This window comes from Elgaria multicarinata, chromosome 9, assembly GCF_023053635.1.
Source record: "Elgaria multicarinata webbii isolate HBS135686 ecotype San Diego chromosome 9, rElgMul1.1.pri, whole genome shotgun sequence".
Lineage (NCBI taxonomy): Eukaryota > Metazoa > Chordata > Lepidosauria > Squamata > Anguidae > Elgaria > Elgaria multicarinata.
In genome coordinates this window covers 21,786,370-21,807,988 of record NC_086179.1, presented here as the reverse complement: position 1 = coordinate 21,807,988, position 21,619 = coordinate 21,786,370, and the positions used below count along the sequence as shown (strand labels likewise).

General features: G+C 45.0%; 1 protein-coding gene across 1 annotated transcript in view; it reads right to left on the bottom strand.

Moving 5' to 3' along the window:
- Positions 1–21,619, bottom strand: part of WASHC1 (WASH complex subunit 1) — a 54,707-nt gene that overhangs the window by 12,293 nt on the left and 20,795 nt on the right. Inside the window, exons 3-4 of the mRNA XM_063134933.1 lie at positions 2,794–2,905; positions 1,550–1,696 (exon numbers count right to left, since the gene is read on the bottom strand). Coding sequence (XP_062991003.1) covers positions 1,550–1,696; positions 2,794–2,905 — 259 coding nt within the window. The remainder of the gene's footprint in view (positions 1–1,549; positions 1,697–2,793; positions 2,906–21,619) is intronic.

Here is a 21,619-nt window from a genome sequence, read left to right as displayed (position 1 = left end):
TGGCAACTCATGAGGGCTAGAGCCACCATTTAGACATTGGGGTCTCGCCTTCTTGAGACTGAAGCACGCCGCATGTTTTATCAGCCTTTGGAAAACTTCATTGGCAGGCTCCAACTAACTGCAGCCCCAGGGACTGCCTGAGTGGAGCCGATGGCAACAGCCCCCCTTCCGGGGGAGGGGGGGTTTCCTCAAGCTCTCCCTGCACCCCGCAGCTCAGCTCCCCATAAATCCTGAGCCCAGCCTGAAATATTCATGCCGCTTTTACTGTGACAGACTCTGCTTCCATTAAAAACTGCAGGAAAGTTTAAAGCACTGAATTATTCAAGGGAAGCTTTATTTTTGGGTTCTCTGTGAAGGAGGAGAGAAAGTGGGAGCCCGGAAGCGGATTCGCTGATCCCTTGTCTGGAAAGAGAGATTTTTTTCCCTATATGTTCCAAGTCCCAGAAGTATGTATCAGCCACGTCCCAGGAAAGCTGCATCACACACCGGACTCCTCTTGGGACTGGAACATTCCCCTGGCACAGTCAGGCTTTTCATTTTAAAGAACTCTAACATTATTGCTGAGCTGTATCGTTTGCCGTTGGTTGTTTCTCTGCAACCACCAGGGAATCCTAAGAGCTGCACCAACTACCAGCTGCGTTCTATGTCTTTTAAAAAGGAAATAATTCGGGGTTGATGCACACAGACTCCGACCCAGCGGTGCCAGTGTTCTTACGGAGAGGCTCAGGTGTTTAAATGGAGATCCATGTGAACAGGAGCCACTGATCATCTTATGGACAAACCACTAATAACCTCCCAGGGGACCTAAGAACATAAGAAGAGCCCTGCTGGATCAGACCAAGGGTCCATCTAGTCCAGCACTCTGTTCGCACAGTGGCCAACCAGGGACCCACAAGCAGGACAACAGCACCCTCCCACCCATGTTCCCCAGCAATTGCTGTACATGCGCTTACTGCCTCTGTTGCTGGGAGTACTAGAGGCATCAGGACTAGTAGCTACGGATCGCCTTCTCCTCCAGGAATTTATCCAACCTCCTTTTAAAGCCATCCAAATTGGTGGCCATCACTGCCTCTTGTGGTAGTGAGGTAGCCACCCAGGCTTCCTAGGAACTCTTGAAAACCTCTGGACTAGAGCCAGGGAGGAGCAGAGAGTTGCCAAGGGAAGAAAGAGCTTTCCTCCTCATCCTCCCCTGCACCGATGTGGGTCCCGACTGGGTCAGGAAGCAGTTCCAAAATGCATTTTGTCCTGGACATCCAGATGACCCCATCAATGCTCACCTGCATGCACAACAGACACCCACACCTACACAGAAGGCTGTACGCAGGTGGCCCTAAATGCACACTCTGAGTAGCTCAATAGTACTGGAGGAGGGGAGGATGTTAGCAAAGCACCCTTCTACTCTCGGCAAAACATTTGCTTCCCGGGAGCCTCTTCATGTTCTCCCTGTCCTAATTAAGGCCTCCTCCACTGGAAATCCACTGTCAAGAGAGGTCTGGTTTCTCCGGCAGAGGAACGCGACAGGATGCCCTTTCCCTCCCACTTCCCTCACCTGCAGGGATTTTTCATCGAACGCTCGGTGTTTGCTCTGAATCTTGCGCCTCGGCCGTTTCTGTGCATCTGGATCCCTGGCGCCAGCAAAAATGGAGGAATACTCTTGCAGCCGCTCTGGAGCAGGGTATTTTGAACTGGAGAACACCTTCGGGGAGAAATGCAGGAAGAGAAAATTGGAACATGAAAAGTCCATGTTGCCTGCACAGAGGAAAGTCAGCTCGGAGGCCAGCAAGAGAGAGTGGAAACACACCGGATCAATGTCTCATACAGAACTGGGGCCTTGGAGCAGCATTTGGAAGCCTTCATCTCACAGCTTTCTGTTCCTTACCCATGAAATAACCAAGCTGACTAAGTTTTAATGAGGAGCGTTGAGGCATGGCATACAACATTAGTCAACGTTATAGATACGATGGAGCATTTATCATGTAACTAATGATACTCATTGGGGGACAGGATGATGCCAGAATAGCGAACGTCAATAGTAGCAATTTAGTATACAATTTAGCATTTTTTGCCACCTTGGGAGGGCTCCTGCCTTGAAAGATGGCCTATAAATAGTTTAAATAAAATAAAATAAATACATAAATTTATTGTGTTTTAGTTTAACACTTAAAAACAGCCTTTCCCAACGTGGTGCCCTCCAGATATATTGGACTGAAACTCCCATCATTCCCAATGGCATGCTGTCTAGGGCTGATGGGACTTGTAATCCAAAACATTTGGAGGGCACATGGTTGGGGAACGATGTTCCAGGATTTGACAGAAGTCAGAGAAGGCAAAATAAAATAAAAGGTGAAAGAGGCTCCAGATTTACAGGGCGTTTCATTATAAGAATTTTGTCAATGCACCTCCACATGGTGAAGCTCTGGAAATTCCAACCTTTGGGATTTTTCAGTGCCTCAAACCTGTGCTCGTAACCCTTATCTTGTGCTACAACCAGCATGCATTCAGCTGCCAACGGAAATCCTCTCTTTCCCCAATCCAAATCCAAGGATGGCTGGAGTCCACAGAAGGGAAATTGTTATGCAGCCTCTGGTTTCATTTTCAGACTTGCATTGCTGGCTCCCATTTCAAGCCCTTCTTCTCGGAGTCTGAGGCTGACCCAAGCCTGTGAACGGTGAACTCCCCACAGGCCAACAGTTATCCCACACGTGACTTCGCTTGCCACGCGTCTCGTTTCATTGGGCCATGAGTCGTGATGTGGAGCAGTTCCAGAGAGCAGCTACAACAAGCATCTAGTACCTTGATCGCCTTCTTGCTGCCCTTTATCTTCTCAATTTTGGCTTGAGCAAGAGTGACTCTCTCATCGATCGCCCGCAGCTGTGCCCGGCTGGCTTCCACTTGTTGGGAAATCCTAACAATGAACAAATAAATGAATGAATTTGTTTTGCAACAACGTTCATTAATCAACCAATAATAAAACGGTCTTTGGGCGATATTTGGATTAAATAAAACCAAATCACAGTTGCAGTAAAATTGCCACCCATTAAAAACAGCTTCAAAAATCCACACACCCCTAACATAACCATCGAGGCAGAGAACAGCACAGTTTTGATAGCGACCACATCATACGGAGATCCACATAAATATAATAACAGCAACAGCCCAACTTTCAAGCAAATGTCTAGATTAGCCTTCCCCAACCCAGTACCCTCTGGATGGGTTGGACTACAACTCCCATCACCCCAGCCAGCTTGGCAACAGAGGCTGGCTAGGGGTGGTGGGTATTGTAGTTCAACACATCTGGAAGTCACCGAGTTGGGAAGGGCAAACCACTCAAGGAGAAGTTGCTGAAACAGGAATGTATAATAATTTTGTTTACGTCCACAGATCATGTAAACATGGTCCAGTTTGCAATTGCTAGAGTGAACAAGAGCAAAAATGTGCAATATGCGTTAGAAAAACGTGCACTTAAAACAGAGTGCCATCGAGTGCGGGAAACAAGGTGAGCTGAGATTCAAGATAACGTCTGAAGAATCTCAGCAAACGTGAAACACGCTCGCTTGCCAGTCCCTGTGCTCAACCTCTCCCTCTCTCTGTGTGGCTTTCCACAATCACCCAAAGTACCTCTATGTTGTTACTTCATATTGGTCTAATCCGTTGGGCTGCCATACAGGACTCTTGAATAGCCCAGCTTCCTTTCTAGAATTTTATACAGTTGTTTTCACAGTCCTTTCGAGTCTCAACCAACTTGAAGATGAGTTGTTGTTTTTAAATTGATTTATGTCCTGCTTTTCCACCAAAAAAGGTCCTTAAGGTGGCTAATAATAAAATACGGATTAAAAACAAAATCTCAACTAAAATATAACATAAAATCAGATCCATTGAGGGCGCAACCTTATCCGGATAGTCATCAGCCTCTGAAATCAGAGGCTTCCAACTACATTCTGCAGGGCGGCTGGAGCACGGAGGGGGATGTTTTCCTCCCTGCTCTGGCCGCCCTGCGTTTTTGCCCAGACGGTGATTTCACCTGACTGTGAGGGGAGGGAAGGGGCCTGGAGACCCCATAAGAAGCTGCGTAAAGCAGCTCCCGTAGTGTCCTCCCCTCCCTGCCCTGGGACTGCCCCCTTTTCACCATTTCTGCGCTCCATTTCTGGGCGCGGAGGCATAACCGTTGTGGCAAGAATTGCGCCAGCTATGAGGGGGTGGAGAGCCCAGTTCCCAGAAACTGAGCAACGCTAGGGCCTGCCTCCAGGCAGACTCTTAGGGGTCACAGGATGGGTCTCTAAAACGCAGTACAAATATTTGGCCTTGTTCAGTAGCCAGTCATCACCCACTGCCTCACGTATGGGACAGACAGGCATTAGAAGGGCCAAGCAAGCGATGGGGTTAAGGGGCAGAAGGGGGTTTACAGCAGGTGCTTTGTTGGACAGAAAGGGAGGAGGATGAAGTCTCGGCTGGGGAAGAGTCATGGAAAGCGGCCGGTGGGAGAGAATTTGCTGGGCCTCTCTGATCAGGGCTCCGACTGCTCCAAGGATCTCGGTTTAGTTTGAAGCAAGATACTAAGTCAGTCTGGGCTGAAGAACGAACCTCACTGCCTTCCCTCACCCCAACTTAATCCTTCTGAGCTTCGGCATTTCCAGCAAAATCTTAGCATGAGGCATATATCTAAGTGCTGAGGCAGCGTATATGATGCGCAAGTCAGGAATTCAATTGCTGCTGAACAACAGAGGCTTAAAAATGATTGCTGCTTCCGTTTTAATAATCCAGTGAATTCACAACTGGATGCTTTAATCGGGATTCCTGCACTGAACAGGGGTCGGAGCCCAAACGGCCCCCTCCAAGTCTATCGTTCTATGATTCTCTGAACATTACTGAAGAGACCCTAAAAATCAAAACTGCAAAAACGCATGCTCCACAAATGTATTGGTAGATATTCTATTTCATGTATATTAGATTTGTCATCCCTTCCATACACTGCCCCCCTTTAACCTGGGAGGAGGCCTCCTTCTGTAGTATCATCTATCCTTCCCTCTCCTTCGTCCCTCATCCGTATGAGTTTGACCTTGGTTAAGCAATGGAGATGGTTAGGAGCAACCCATCTCATGCTAAGACCCCAAACTCTTGCTCCTGTTCTTCAAGATGAAGTGAGAGATCCCCAAAAGATAATAATTCAAAAATGCTGAGGTAAAACCAAGATTATGGCAACCAGCTTGATTGGTAACTGGCAAATAGAGGGAGAAAACGTGGAGGCAGTGACAGACTTTGTATTTCTGGGAGCAAAGATTACTGCAGACGCTGACTGCAGCCAGGAAATCAGAAGACGTTTACTTCTTGGGAGGAGAGCAATGACAAATCTTGATAAAATAGTTAAGAGCAGAGACACCACACTGACAACAAAGGTCTGCATAGTTAAAGCAATGGTATTCCCCGTAGTAACCTATGGCTGCGAGAGCTGGACCATAAGGAAAGCTGAGCGAAGGAAGGTAGATGCTTTTGAACTGTGGTGTTGGAGGAAAATTCTGAGAGTGCCTTGGACCGCAAGAAGATCAAACCAGTCCATACTCCAGGAAATAAAGCCAGGCTGCTCACTTGAGGGAATGGTAGGCAAAACTGAAGTACTTTGGCCACATAATGAGAAGACAGGATACCCTGGAGAAGAGGCTGATGCTAGGGAAAGTGGAAGGCAAAAGGAAGAGGGGCCGACCAAGGGCAAGATGGATGGATGATATTCTGGAGGTGACAGACTAGACCTTGGGGGAGCTAGGGGTGGCAACGGCCGACAGAAAGCTCTGGCGTGGGCTGGTCCATGAAGTCACGAAGAGTCGGAAGCGACTGAACGAATAAACAACAAAACTTTACTATGCAATGCTTGTGGCTGCTTCTGTTGTGACTATGAAGAAGAACGCATTGATCCCTAAAGTGCTGCTTCACAACGCATGTTGAATTGCTTTATTTATTTGTTTATTTATTTTGATATGCTAAAGATTTTATATCATGTTTCTTCTATGTTGCATTTTGGGTTTTAATTTTGGTGAACAGCCCAGAGAGCTTTGGCTATCGGGTGGTACAAAGATGAGATAAATGAAACAAAATGATATGTCCAAGTAGTTCTATATATAGGCAAGAATTGCACACATGGGTTTGTGGAACTTCCTTGCATTAACCAGCCAGAATACACCACACCACATCTCCTCTCTAAACAGAGTACGGACAAAAGTACTGGCCATTTGCACAAAAAAATTAGACGTCCTTTCAGGATACATTCAGAAACGGAGACCTGTGATAGTTATTCACAAGCAGTATAAGTGTGTGACAGATACCTGCAGGAAATAAATGAATGTCTACCTCCTTTCCTTGATTTCCAACAGCAGGAGAAGATAAATACATTCAAGAAGATAAATACATTCAAGTGTGATGGGTGAGTGATGGTACATCGAGGCAGCCTGCATGCTGAGGGACTTGGCTGCTGTGCAATGGAGAACTTGACCTGTTGGAGGTTGCTATGCCCACCCCACCCCGGCTGGGTGTACCATCACTCACCCATCACACTGTCAGTGTTCTTTCTAGACTGAACATGAATTAATGTGGCAATTTAGAGAAAAGCACAAACGGTGCTTGGATACATAGAGAAGTATGCTCTACGTATCTTCTTATGCTCCCTCTTCTAACCTGTCTACCAACAACCCCGTACGTATTGACCCTGTTCATACAGCACACTAAGCCATGGTGGTTAAGGATTTTGAGCTAAACATTATTGGTCAGCATGTTGCATGAATGATGCCTGACCATGGTGGCTAAATAACCATGGTATAAACACACTCACTAAACATTTGCTGCAAAAGGGCTTAGCGTGTTGTCAGAACAGGCCCCGTATCTCCACATTTCGGCTCAATTTTGTCAATGCACAATCCAGAGCATAACTTTGAGCTTCAATACTCTTCGTTTAATTGTGGAATGCATTCTCTTGGACAGCATAAGGCTTTGAATGTCTTGGTAGACGCTATTACCACTGCATTTGATGGACGCAAGAATGGAAGAGGTACCTGAGTATGACAAAGCCACCATGCCATGAGTCAAGAGAGTGGAAGTCAGAGTGGTTCAGAAGGTCTGGATTCATAGGGAAGTACAGGATTAAGCATGGATCAGAAATGTGCTCTCAGTAAGCATGTGCCAAACTGCTTGACAGACAAGGTTTTATGAGCAGGCCAGCCAACGCTACCTTGTCTTGAGATAAGTCGCCGAAAGGTCATTTGCAATCAGCAGCTGGGTCCTAGGCATGAACAATCGACCAACAATAATTCACTCCAATAAAGAGAGGGGCCAGAAAGAATGGGAGGAGGTTAGGCAATTACAGCTGAACATCAGAAACGTCAAGAGAAGCTGCGAAGGAGACCTCCCTAGAATACCAAGCAACTCCAATTTCATGTCTCAAGTACAAAAGCAAATGATCAGTCAAGGAGAAAGAACATTACGGAATGGAATGAGAAATGAACAGCACGGGAGGATAAAACAGCTCAAGTATTAAATGACTTTTTCCTAAGACCTACTGCATATGTATGGGATAGGGTAGCAAAAGGAAAGCCAAGTAGTGGGGGAGCTGGTCAGGGACTCGGGCTTTGAAACTGAGCCGATGGCAACAGGAACCTCCTGCAATTTTGTAGGTGAGCAAGCAAACCCAGCATAGGCAATCCTGGAGCCAGTTTTGTAACATGTAAGATGGCGGATCGAGCGCAAGCACAAGGCTGAATTCACGGCAGAGAACTCTCTGCTGGCCTCTTACAAGAGCTGGACCAAATGGGAATGGCGCGGAAGGGCTTCTTTGCACCAAGTCATAAGCGGTGAAAGAGAGGCCTAAAGAATTAGTCCCAGCTCTCAGGCAATGCTGGCTTTGACTTAGGCTAAGGTTAATGGGAATTACCGCGAGCTGCGTATATGCCACAATTCCATTCAAGCGCAGAAAAAGCACAGATGTTGGCACTGAGCAAGGAATTCAGCACAGCTTAAGACCTGATCTATGCAGGCAATGGCTGGTGACATCTCAGAAACCCGAGGGGAGAAGGTTAATAGCAATCCACCTCTCCACACCACTAGCAGAGGAAAATGAAGGAAAATCTGAACATTTCCTCAATTTGCATCATCTAGGAAGGCCAACATATTTCAGGTTTTATTGGTACCGATTTCTTTTTAACAACATAGCTGTAGCCCGAGGCTTTCAAGATTAGGCCAACAGCAGCCACATGGGACAAGAAATAACTTTTTGACAAGGAGTTCTAAGAATATATAGATGGTGCAATGGAAATATACACATGCCTGTACTGTAGATTCATTTTCCAGCCACCCTAAACACAAACCCTATACAAAGGTTCAGTTCCTTAAGCCCAGCTGCTCCTTGGTTTCTGGAATATATGCTAAAACTTTCCCCTGTCCCAGACATTCCCCTTTGAATCTCAACCTACTCCCAACGTTTTGGTAAAGGCTTTCCGGGGCAAGGAGAGAGGGATGGAGACCCTGCCACCCTCACCCATCAAAGGGCAAGGAGAGTGCTGTACATCCAATAACCCCCCTGGACAGCTTCTTCCGCAGAATCTATTATTTGCTCATGAAAGTACAGAAGGAAGCAGCAGAAACTTGCAATTTATGACTGCTCAGGGATGCATTTAAAAGTCCATTTTGAATGCCAGTTTCACCTCAAAAGTTTGAAAGGCAGCAAATGACAGTGAGTGTTTCCCTCCAGAAAAGCCAAATAAGTTCAAGTATACTGTCACAGGGGGGGAAAAACTCCCCAGCCCAACTCGTTCGCCTTCTGCTCTTTCCCACCTTTCCCATTTAAAACAGCTTCTTTGCATCATATTTCACGTCTGAGCAAGTGCAATCAAAAATCTGATGGGTAGAAATCCCGTGAGAAAACCTAATCAAGATTTCTTCTTCTTCTTCTTTCCCATTAAGCTATTGGTTATTATCCTAATTAATGTTTATCACACTTTGATTACTCCTTGAGCCTGATTTGCAGGTGCTGAAGTGCTAGCAGACAGCCCCACTTTGGAAGGTGCTAAACTGCCTTCCGGAGCTTGTAAAGATCAGAGCTGTCAGGGCGTGTGCAACACACACACACACACACACACACACACACACACACACACACACACACAGAGCACGATCTTTTGCGCAGCTAATTGCAGAGGAATGTTCTTGCCCTATACAATTTGCTTTGGTTTCTGAACTTTTCATTCCAACGCGTGGTCCTCAGAGTGACAAAGCAGCCATTCCCAGAGCATTTTTTTCATGTTATCTTCATGTTGTGCAACGCTGCAGTGCTGCTCCTTCCTGCAAGGTGTGGGAAGAAATTCTTCCTTTTATCTGTTCTGAAGCTCCCACCAATCAGCTTCATGGGACGCCACCAGGTTCTAAGATTATGGAGGAGGTAGAAAATTGTCCACACCATGCATAATTTTGTACATCTCTATCACGTCTCCCCTTAGCCTCCTTTTTTCCAAGCTGAACAATCCCAGCTGTTGCAACCTTCCCTCACAAGGGAGATGCTCCAGCCCCTTGATAATTTTAGTTGCCCTTTTTCTTCACTTTTTCCAGCTTAATAGTATCTTTTTTTAGGTGTGGTGACCAAAACTGTACACTGTATTCTAATTGTGGTCACACCATAGATTTGTTTAAAGACAGCATGATATTGGCAGTTTTATTCTCAATTCCTTTTCTAATTACGCCTAACATGGAGTTAGCGTTCTTTACAGCGGCCGCACACTGGACTGACATCTACATCGAGCTGTCCACCACAACCCCAAGATCTCTTTCTTGTTCAGTCACTGGCAGCTCAGATCCCATCCGGTTATACTTGAAGTTGGGCTTTTTTGTCCCAACGTTCATCACGTTATACATGCTTACACTGAACCGCATCTGCCATCTGGATGTCCACTCTCCCAGCTTGGCGAGATCCTTTTGGAGTTCCTCACAATCCCTTTTTGTTTTAATCACCTTAAGTAATTTGGTGTCATTGGCACCACTCCTAATTCTGGATCATTTATGAACAAGTTGAAAAGAATTGGTCCCAGTACAGATCCCTGTGGGGCCCCCACTATTTACTTTCCTCCATTGGGAGAATTTACCATTTATTCCTACTTTCTCCTTTCTGTTTTTTAACCAGTTATTGATCCATAAGAGAACCTCTCCCCTTATTCCATGACTGCTAAATTTGCTCCGGAGTCTTTGGTGAGGGACCAAACCATTTTGAGCTAAACATTATGGCTTAGTGTGTCATGTGAACCATTCCTAACCATGGTGGCTACACAACCATGGTTTAAACACAGTCACTAACCATTTGCTGTAAAAGGGTTAGCGGCCTAACAATGGCGTAGTGTGTTGTCTGAACAGGCTCATAGTCATTTATTAACAACAGAAGTGTGGGCAGCTTGCACTTAGGCCAACAGAAGTCTGGGGCAAAGATAGGACCATAGCAAGGTAATTTTGAAGTATGGTGAAAAGGTTTAAAGTTGTGCAGACTTTTCTGTGTTCAAAAAGCCAACTTACAGGAAGTAGGAAAATCTTGAGAAGAGCTTAAACAGGACTGGGAGAGAAACTTAAGGTGATATCGGTGCAGTTACCAATTCAGCTCATAACCTTGAATATCAGCTTCTCTATTGATGCAACAGCAGCGGTGGAACACGGAAAGACCTCATCTGACTGCTTGAAGAATTAAAGTCCATAAAATTGATTTGGAAATATTGAGCAGGTAGTTATATTAATGCACAAAATCTATCATTCTGGAAAAAAAAGAGTTGCAAGGTTGGATCTGCAAGATAAGGTTGCGCATACATCAAACATTAACTCAGCTTTTTACTAGCGTCATGATTTTAAGCAGCAGCAGCCCGCACTACAATTACTTGTCTTTTATCATAATTACTTGTCTTTTATCATTTACGGATGTGTACTGATTGAATAACTGGAGATATCGCTACAAAAAAGCAAGCCAGCTTAGCATACTCTCATGGGCAAAACTGCCTTGAACAAGCCCCTTAATACGTTAGGTTGCTTCCTCATACACTGATAATGTAACAGACAAGCCTTTGAAAACCCTCCATACTGGTATACTTGTCAGAAAGCAGAGAGAACCTGCAACTCCATATTAAGATAAACACTCTGGGCTTATTGCAAGTTGGTGTGTGTGTGTGTGTGTGCGTGCGTGCGTGCAAATAACAGGCCTCTGGGGAGAGTCTAAAGGGCCCTAGTTCAGCCTTCCCCAGCCCAATATCCTACAGAAGTTTTGGACTACAAATCCCATAACCCCCATCAGCATGGCCAATAATCAGAGATGAATGGAGCTAATAGTCCAAAAAACATCAGGATGACACCAGGTTGGAGAAGGTTGGTCTAGTTTTTACTGAGATGGAAAAGCTGTGGCAGGGCTGTACCACTTCACATGGTAAAGTCGGGACTCGCAGGGTTGAACACTCCTCCGTACCAAAAAATTCCATCCACAGCATCTCCAAGAAAAGAGTCTTAGCTAGCCTTCTCCCCTGATATGATAAGAACGTAAGAAGGGCCATGATGGATCAGGCCAAGGGTCCATCTAGTCCAGCACTCTGTTCACACAGTGGCCAACCAGCCATTGGCCAGGGATGAACAAGCAGGACATGGTGCAACAGCACCCTCTCCCCCATGTTCCCCAGCAACTGGTGCACACTGGCTCACTGCCTCGAATACTGGAGATAGCACACAACCATCAGGCTGGTAGCCATTGACAGCCTTCACCTCCAGGAATTTATCCAACCCCCTTTTAACGCCATCCAAATTGGTGGCCATCACTACATCCTGTGGTAGTGAGTTCCATAATTTAAGTATGCGCTGTGTGAAGAAGTACTTCCTTTTATTTGTCCTGGATCTCCCACCAGTCAGCTTCATGGGAGGACTCTGGGTTCTAGTATTTTGAGAGAGGGAGAAAAATGTCTTCCCATCAACATTCTCCATACCATGCATAATTTTGTACACCTCTATCATGTCTCCCCTTAGCTTCCTTTTTTCCAAGATAAACAATCCCAGTTGATGGAACCTTCCCTCATGGGGGAAATGCTCCAGCCCCTTAATAATTTTAGTTGCCCTTTTCTGCCCTTTTTCCTAAAACTGTACACAGTATTCTAAGTGTGATTACACCATAGGTTTGTATAAAGGCAGTATGATACTGGCCATTTTATTCTCAATTCCTTTTGTTATAATGCCTAACATGGTAGTGTTTAATATAGATGGATATAGAGGTGTTTTTGGAATGGAGGAGCATTCAGTCATGTGAACCCCCAATTCTATATCTGACTGCCCCACATGAGACTGTGCCGCCTCAGCAGAGGATTCTAATATTTGATTGCTCTTTAGATGTTGTGCCTGAATTTTGGCCAGATGAAACTACTTCATTCATAAGCTCATGCTTTTGGTCATTAGATTTCCCATAGTCTAAACATCTGACAGCAGTTATACACCAGTGTCTAATACTGCAACATGTTTAGAGTTATTGGTCATGTTTCTGATACCAATCTATATTACCATGGCCTCTACTTCAAATCTGCAAGACTTGCTGTGCTATTGATCAACTGAACACCATAACGTATTCACTGGAAGACTATTCTCAAATGTGTACAAAAGAACAGTTAACTATATAAAATGAAGCCGGTTCTTGCTCCTGCTCTGCCTCATGCTATCCCACTTTCAACTGAAAAGGAGCCTGACTTAACACTGCAGGTAGTAGCTGTGTTTAATTAGTTCCTTATTCTACTTACAGTTCCAAGATGCTACAGGCATTTGACAGGGAAAGAACTGCTATTATTCAAAGTGTTTCACATACATTAATCCTTGAACAACCCTGTAAGATAGGCCATTGCTATCCCCATATAACAGCCTGAAAGGGTTGAGGGTAAGGGAAATTGGAGCCATTCTGTTTCTCTTAAGTCACAAGACTTCTCAAAACTTCAGAGTTTTGCTCCTTTTCATGAGTCTGCGGACAAAAGACTTTTTGTGTCCCTGAAGCCTCAAACCTTTCTAATTTCAGACAAAATCCATTGACAGTACAACATTTAGTCAAAAAAGGAAGGGGAAGGAGAGAGAGAGAGAGAGAGAGAGAGAGAACGTAATCTGCCAGCCAAGTGTGAAGAGCAGACCTTTCACACTTCTTCCTTCCCTCCGCACTTTAGTGCAGGGAGTTTGCAGCAATAGATATTTCAAGCCACAGAGTGTTATATTTCCAGACAGTTCCCTCCTCGCTAAACCTCTGATGGAAGTCATGCCTGTAAAGTGAAGTGACTTCTTTGAATCTCCTCCTTCGGGGCTGGCTGAACGGAAGAAACTCACCCATAAGAACAGAGTGTAATACTAACCCCAGTGGGAGGGCTTAGTGGTTGATTGTGATTGGAAAAGGCAGACACCCCCCTCTGTTATTAGGGTAATCAAGACTGGCAGTAGAAACCTGCAGGTGACGTCTTCTTAAAGGACTCAAGAGTCCTGAAAAGGGTGGGTGAGTCGTCCATCGCACTACCAAAGATAAACCTCACTGGGGAGAGTTGTTTCTGAATTATTAAAAGGGTGTGTAATTCAGACTGATGCTGAGATGGCTGTTAATTCATCCATAGCAGCTAAGAATCTGAATTTCTTCATTGCCTTTTCTGCTGATTGACTCTTAAGCGTACGGACTGTAACAGTAATGTCAAAGCTCACAGATACAAGCATGGCAGAATCATTTCTATGGGTTAGATCCAACCCTTGTGCCAGTGGATGTCCAGTGGCGTGATGGACCTTCTTTGTCCTTTCCTCCCTCCCTGTACATGTCCAAAATCTGCTCTGGTGAGTCCCCCCCCCCAACCCTCCAGAGCACATCTGTGTGGCCACGGGGTGGGGGTGGGGAGGGGATATCAATCCCTGCAGCAGGTCCCTGGATAATACCTGAGGTTAGTAAATTTGTGAGGAAATGGTCAGCTTTTGAACAATTTTTGCAACAATAATTCGGAAGATGACACATGATCATGTATGTGCTAGGTAGGTACCACATACATGATATGTTGTTGTTTTTCCATATAGATATTAAACAAGGGTACTATATGCACTATAAACACGTGTTTTTTTCACAAAATTGTGGTGGTGGTGGTGCAACTTTTCTATGAGGAAAGGCTAAAATGTTTTGGCCTTTTTAATTTAGAAAAAAAAAAGATAACTAGGAGATTATCTCTATTCTCAAGGTTTATGAAGTTATGTATGGTGTGAGGAAGCAGAGAGAAAGTTTTCTCCCACATGTATATCAGGGTCATCACATCCTCCTATATGTACCTGCCCGGACCCTCAGGGGTGCCTCTCTGCCCTGCCAAAGGAAGTGAGGCAGGTGGCTACCAGGAGGAGGGCCTTCTCTGCTGTGGCACCCCAGCTGTGGAATGAGCTCCCTAAGGAGGTTCGCTTGGCACCTACATTATATTCTTTTAGATGCCAGGTGAAGACCTTTTTATTCTCCTAGTATTTTAATAGTCTATGAATTAATTTTAACTTTGCTGTTTTAAATTTGTATTTTAAATATGTATTTTTGCATTGCTGCTGTTTTATCTTAGTTGTGCTTTTATACTGTATTTTATATTATGGTTTTATACTGTTGTTTTATACTTTGAATTGTTTTAATTTTGTAAACCACTCAGAGAGCTTCGGCTATTAGGCGGTATAGAAATGCAATAAATAAATCAAACAGATGGGCAACAGATCCAGGAGAGACAAACCAAAGTGCTCCTTCACACAAAGCATAATTGAAGAATGGGATTTGTTGCCACAGGACGCAGTGCTGGCTACTTGCTCAGGTGGCTTTAAAGAGGGATTCGACAAATTCATGAAGCATGTAGGTCTATATCAAAGGCTACTGGCCATGATAGCTAAATAACTCCTGTATATGCTCTTGGATGGCCATTAAGGAAGGCCAGGTGCCGGACTAAATGGAGCTTTGGTCTAATTGAGCAGGGCTCATATGTTTTCAAATCTGGAGAACCAAGCCTTAGATAATCTAGACCAGAGGTGGGCAACTTGTGGCCCTCCAGATATTTTGTTCTACAACTCCCGTTATGCCTTACCATTGGCTATACTGCCTAGGGCTGCTGAAAATGGTACGCTAAAACATCCGGAGGGCCACATGTTCCTCACCTCTGATCTAGACCAAGGAAGCCACCGGGCTGCCCACAGGCTGCGTCCAGCCCCTATCCTGATTTTTCGGGGGGTCCCTCCAATCCTCCATGGATCAATCTGGGAAGGTTAGTTGCTACTATTTACTTGGCAGAATGCCCCCCCCCCCCTCTTCAAACTGGGTAATGAACAGCTCCTCAAGAGGTTTGCTGAATTAGAGGGGGACCAATCAGTTCTTCAGCATGGGGGGAACCTCCTAACTACTGGGGAGGTGATGGATAAAGGATCCACTCCTAAAGCAGCTTGGCAGGCAAGAACAGCCCCTCCACACTGAAGATGTCAATCAAGGCAATGTACGTGAAGGGATCTGAATGCTTGAAATGTGCTATATAAATGCTAATCATGATTAGTTTTATGCTAGAAGGATGAAAGGGATCCCTCCAAAGCCTGACCTTTGTATAATGCATGGAGAAAGGAAGAACTGCAGTCAGATTTGTTAAACACACCAGGCATTTAGAATCAAAGTGTGCAAGGGCCAACCATAATCAACGTTCTGCATGTGGCATTTTCCAGAAACTGACTTGCAGGCCTAAAAATTGTGTACCATGTAGTTGAACTGCTATAGGTTATACATACACGAGGGACCAGCAAGCAATTTTATTTAAAGATTAAAAAAAACACCACTACACACTGCTGAGGATATTGAATTTAGCTCCTGAAGAAAAATACATCCACATCATTAGAGTTGCTGTGACATCTTAGCAGCATTTCATTCCCATGCTGCGGGGATCACTCCTTCCTGGGGAGTTGAAAGTCATCATGCAGTGATGGTAGACTGAGTTGTTCTTATGCGATAAAAGGCTCTGCTCCCCAGAACATTGGTCTCTAATTGGTGGGCTATGATCCACCATATTTAATTTTAAAGAGTGTACAATCTCAGAGGGCATGTCTACAAGGGGCGATATCCTGGGTATTGCCCCGGGATCATCCCTGTGTGTCCACATGATGCACAGGGGATCCCGGCGGCAGGGAGGGATGATCCCTCCCTCTCCTCAGGATATCACCCTACCCTTTAATCGTGCTTTTTCCCCATGGCCTTGGGATGATCCCGAGACCACGGGAGGTGTGGCCCACCGTCATGGTTTTGTCCCGGCTCCTTGTGAAAAACTGTGAGGAGCCGGGCATGGAGCTCTTCAGGAGGTCTGTGCCTGTTGGGGGATCGGGAATATTTTTTTTTTTTTTTAAAAAAATTACTTTTTCGTTCGAGCGCTCATCTTCATTAAAAAAACAAAATGGCGGGCATGACGTCCTCCATCCTCTCGGGACATCGCGTGCTGCGTGTAGGCTGAGGGGGAGGAACTTGCAAGCATAATACCGCGAGATCCTCCCCCTCCCTCCTGCAACCCCGTGCGATGTAGACATGCCCAGAGGTGCACCCAGCTATCCACAGCAAGGCCACAAGGGATGATGGGATACACACGTCTGAATGAACGTTGCTTCCGGTATCCCCAGCGACACCGCAGAGGATGCATTTCACAAATTTCTTCCCATTTTCATCCAGGCTAGGCTGCATGCAAAGCGAAGCTGGGAGCACCGCGCACTGCGCTCGAGGGCAAGAGAGTAATGTATAAAAAGAATATGAACCCTACCTGCAACATGGAACTTCCATTATTTTAAGGGCAGGGTCTGAAAATCAGAAACAAGTCACAGGACAAAGTAAAAAAGTCCAGCACTCAAGGCACGGAGCACAGAGAGGGGAAGAGATCGGAGGGTGCCCACTGTTGGAAATTCATGTTTGTAGTAATTCATCAGAAGCCAGTTCAGTTTGAACTCTTGAGTGTTCTAGCCAACGCACATGACCTGCTCTCCCCACACACCATTCCCGCTGCTGTATGAGAATACATCCACCACTTTATTTGGGGAAAACGGTCTCCTTGCTCAAAACACAGGTTTCTACAGCTCCCCTGCATTATTATGTCAATGTCGTCCCGGCAGCACTCAAAGTTCAGCTAATAATTGCTTTAGGCCAAAGTGCCAGTGCTGGAACAGAGACCACTTGCTTTTCAAGTGCCACTAAAAACCCTCTTTCAGCTTCTTTTTCAGGAGTGAAGCCTCCCGCCTGCAAAATCCCAGGCTCTTCAAAATGCGTGCTGTTTTGCTCAAAAGTCGCTTAGCATGAAATGTGTACACATCACTGTGGGTAGCAAGTGGAGCAAGACAAAAAAATAAAATAAAATTACCCGTTAAGTTTTACCAAGTATTGCTCAGCAGCAGGGACAACGTTTCAAAGATCGCAAACCGTTCAGGCTGATTCTATAAGAGCAGCCATGCAAATCTGTGGCAAAGGGGAAAACAAATTCTTGGGGCAACTTAAAGACTAGAGAATTGATCGTGGTCCGAGCTTTTCATAGGCAAGGACTTACTTCAGCTGATGTTAAAGGGTTACTTTAAAGACAAGAGTCTGGAATCTGGCCTGCCACCAATTTTTTCATCAATTTTTTTATTATAAGTTGTAACAAAATAAAACAATAAAACAAAAACAGAAAACAAGTTCAACTACATACTTCTAAGGCCTCAGTTTCAAATATCACAATGTTCTAAATGAAAAATAGAAGAAAGGGAAAGAGAAGTAAATTATGCATAAATTTCCGTGGAGGCAGACCCACTATCCAAACATAAGTCCGTTCGTAAATGGCGCCTGCATACCCCTCTTTCAAATGTTGTTTGTGTTGTTAGATCTTCAATCCGTTGCATTCAATCCATTGCTTGCCACCAACTTTGAGTGATTCGTGTAATTAGGATGACACTGGCAACATGAGTTAACTGAACTGCTGGCACCTGAGATACGGAAGTCTCAGCCCTGTGCTATTTATATGGACTGGCTAAGAGCAGTACTGTGAGCTTTGCAGAAGCTCTCCAGGAGGACCTCTGGATGATGTAGGGCAAACCAGCAGACACCTGGGCCTTTACCAGCGACGGTTCTCCACGCCTTGCTTCAAAATGCTTCCAAGTTGTCCAGTCTTTGATGCTGATGCTCTAGTGAGCTAACACTCCTTCACCAACTTCCTGTTGTTGTTTTTAATGTGCTATGGGAGCAAGCGATAGCCACTTTGCAAGCTCAAGTCAACTGCGATTTTCATTTCTCGGATTTATACCCCGACCTATGTTGAACTGGTTACCCTTGAACACGTGAACAGGGTTGTGTGTACTCAGTGCTTTAATGAAAGCATGTCAAAATTCTTGCAGTTGTACTTGAAAGGTTGTCACACAGAGAAGGGCCAGGATCTCTTCTCAATCATCCCAGAGTGCAGGATACAGAGTAATGGGTTCAAGTTACAGGAAGCCAGATTCCGGCAGGACATAAGGAAAAACTTCCTGTTAGAGCAGTACGAGAATGGAACCAATGGCCTAGGGAGGTCGTGGGCTCTCCCATACTAAAGGCATTCAAGATGCAGCTGGACACTTATCTGTCAGGTAGTCTTTAAGGTGGATTCCTGCACTGAGCAGGGAGTTGTATTCAATGGCCTTATATAGGCCACTTCCAACTCTACTATTCTACGAGGAGGAGGATCATGTAAGCTCCTTCGTGCTCCTTCAGAGAAAAAAAGGCAAGATGTAATTTAACTAACAAACAATATGGATGAAAGCTGCAATACTTTGGTCCAGTCACCCACTCTCAGCCAGACCTACCTCACAGAGCTGTTGTGAGGACAAAATGGAGAGGATTTCTTCTTGATCATCCCAGAATGTAGGACATGGAATAATGGGCTCAAGTTACAGGAAGCCAGATTCTGGCTGGACATTAGGAAAAACTTACAAACAGTTACAGCAGTACGACAACGGAACCGATGACCGAGGGAGGTTGTGGGCTCTCCCACATGAGAGGCCTTCAAGAGGCAGCTGGACAGCCATCAGTCAGGAATGCTTTAAAGTGAATTCCTGCACTGAGCAGTGGGTTGGACTCAATGGCCTTACAAGCCCTGTCCTACTCTACTGTTCTATAATTCTATGATCATTTATTCTGTTGGCCATGGGGCAGGGAGTTTATGGCAAAGCAGTAGTTAGGTGCTGGGCATGCAGAGAGACAAGGAGTTATATAAGACATTGTTTCCCCAGAACTCCACATTCTGAAGCATTATGCCTTTGAATACCAGTTGCTGGCAAAACAGTAGGAGAGGGCTTATTCTTCATAAGCTTCCTGTAGTAATCTCCCACAGGTGACTAGACAAAGTGATGTTGAGTTCAACAACAATCCACACTCAACCACTGAGTGTGGGTTAGAATGTTTTGTGAACTGCTCCACTATGGCCCTAATCCAGATAGAGGTAGTTGTGCTTAAGTCCCATTAATGTCCGAAGCCTAGCAGTTTATGGCAAAGCAGTAGTTAGGTGCTGGGCATGCAGAGAGACAAGGAGTTATATAAGACATTGTTTCCCCGGCCCCTCACTGCCAGATTCTTATTCAAGAACTCCCCGGGCCTCTAAGATTTCACCATGCATTTTCAAGAAAATCTTGATAACCATAAGGCCTAGAAACTTTGTTTTCAGAAGGTAAGCCAGGAGCCTTGGGATGCTGACTTCTGTGGCTTTCTGTGCTCAAAGCAGAACAGACGCATCAGCGCAAACAGAGTCCTGCATGAGAGGAAAACCTTTAGGACAGGAGAAGAATCTCTCCTTGCACATTTTGCTCAAAGAGCTCCTGGGTCGGATTGATATTTAGGCTCAAAGTTCTTTTGACACGTTCACTGCCCCTGCTGCGCCAGAGTCATTCCGACCCATAACCCCAGCAAACTCTCTCTTTGAAGGCTCAGCGCTGAATGCTGCTCCCTGATAAGCCACCGCTTTCCTGGAAATATGAGATCTAGACACCTTATCTCAAGGAAGCAGAAAGAAAAAGGTCATTCTCTGCTAAGTGGCGAGATGCTCACCTTGAAAGCTTCCCCTTTGATTGGCATGGAACACCCAAGGTTGTGGAACTTTTAATCAGACGCCTGCATAATTACCAAATCATTATTAATTATATCAGAGAGCTCCAAGGAAAGGCAAAGCAAACAAAAGGCCTGATGGAGTCTCTTCTGTTGTGGGAAAGAATTAGTAATTACAAGGCAGAAGTGCACTCGAGAGTGAGGGAGCAGCGCTACGGTTGGCATTCCAAGGTTTGAATGTGACAGGCATGCTAAGAGAGTAGAAGGGTGGGAAGGCATTGCAATGCACGGAAATTAAAGAGTCCACCCTGGCTCATATCTTCGTGTGCATAAAGAATAAGATGATGTCAAGAAAAGGACTGAATGTGCCTTAGCGACCTGCCTCTATCTTCCATCGCAAGCATTGATGTCTACCGGGCATTGCCATGACACAGGCTCTGAACACCAGGCCCGGCCGCGGCTACTCCCTGCTCAAGCCAAGCACCACTGCTTGATATGCCTGAGGCGAGGGATAAAAACCACCTTCCTCTGAACTATGTGGAGAAAGGGGTTAAATGGAGAAGGATTTCAATAATAAAATAATACACTGTGAGTTATATGTTCTGAGGTGAATTATTGTCAGAGTGGGTGCTAAATGTATAAACTTCAGATAATATATGCCCAACAGACACGTGGGATTTTTGTGGTAGTTAAAACAAAATGATTAAAATTCATTTTAAAAGTTCACAAACTTTGTTTCAAAATAAAACATTTAAAAACCTTTTTGAAACCTTTCATCCAATCCTTTCACCCATTCACATACACGCTTTCCTTTCTCTCACACAATCACTCTTGAACTTTATTATCAGGATTGTTTATTATACACAAACTGTCTATCTCCACACCCCACTCTCAAAAGACACCACTCTCTACACTGAACCTCAAATTCTCCAGACCCAAGTACTCTCAACACCAAGAGCTAACACAGAGAGAGCGCTAAAGACTCTAAGAGCACCTAAAAAGTCTCCCTCAATCCCCTCAGTCCTTCCCTTATATATCACTCCTCCCCCCTCCTCAGACATTCTAACTCCGCCCACTCAGGCCAACAATCTAAAAACCACAGACTTACAAACCCCAGACATACATTTGGGAACTGACTTGTGGGGTGTAAAGCCACAGGCATCCTTTCCTGTGAGTGCACAAAACGATGCATCTGGGGCTGCTACTCAGTTTTAGAGGTCCACCCAAGTCAGAGCTTGGGTTTTTTTTATAAAAAAAATGACGCAAGATATTTTAACCAAGTGTTTAAGCAAAGTAGTTCTCATGTCGGACACCTAAACACAAGAGCATTTACCACTCCCACTCGTGTCGACCTCTGCATCACAAGTCAGTAGTGGGTCGAACATGGATTTATTTGTTTATTTACAACATTTGTATACTGCTCCACAACTAGGCTTGCACGGGTCAAGTACTAACCACAAGGCAGATTCTAGGGGTGTGTGTGTGTGTGTGCGTTTTAAACTGTATATAACCTGCTTGGGATATTTTAGTCATTTCATTTTTGTTATTTACAAGTCCAGT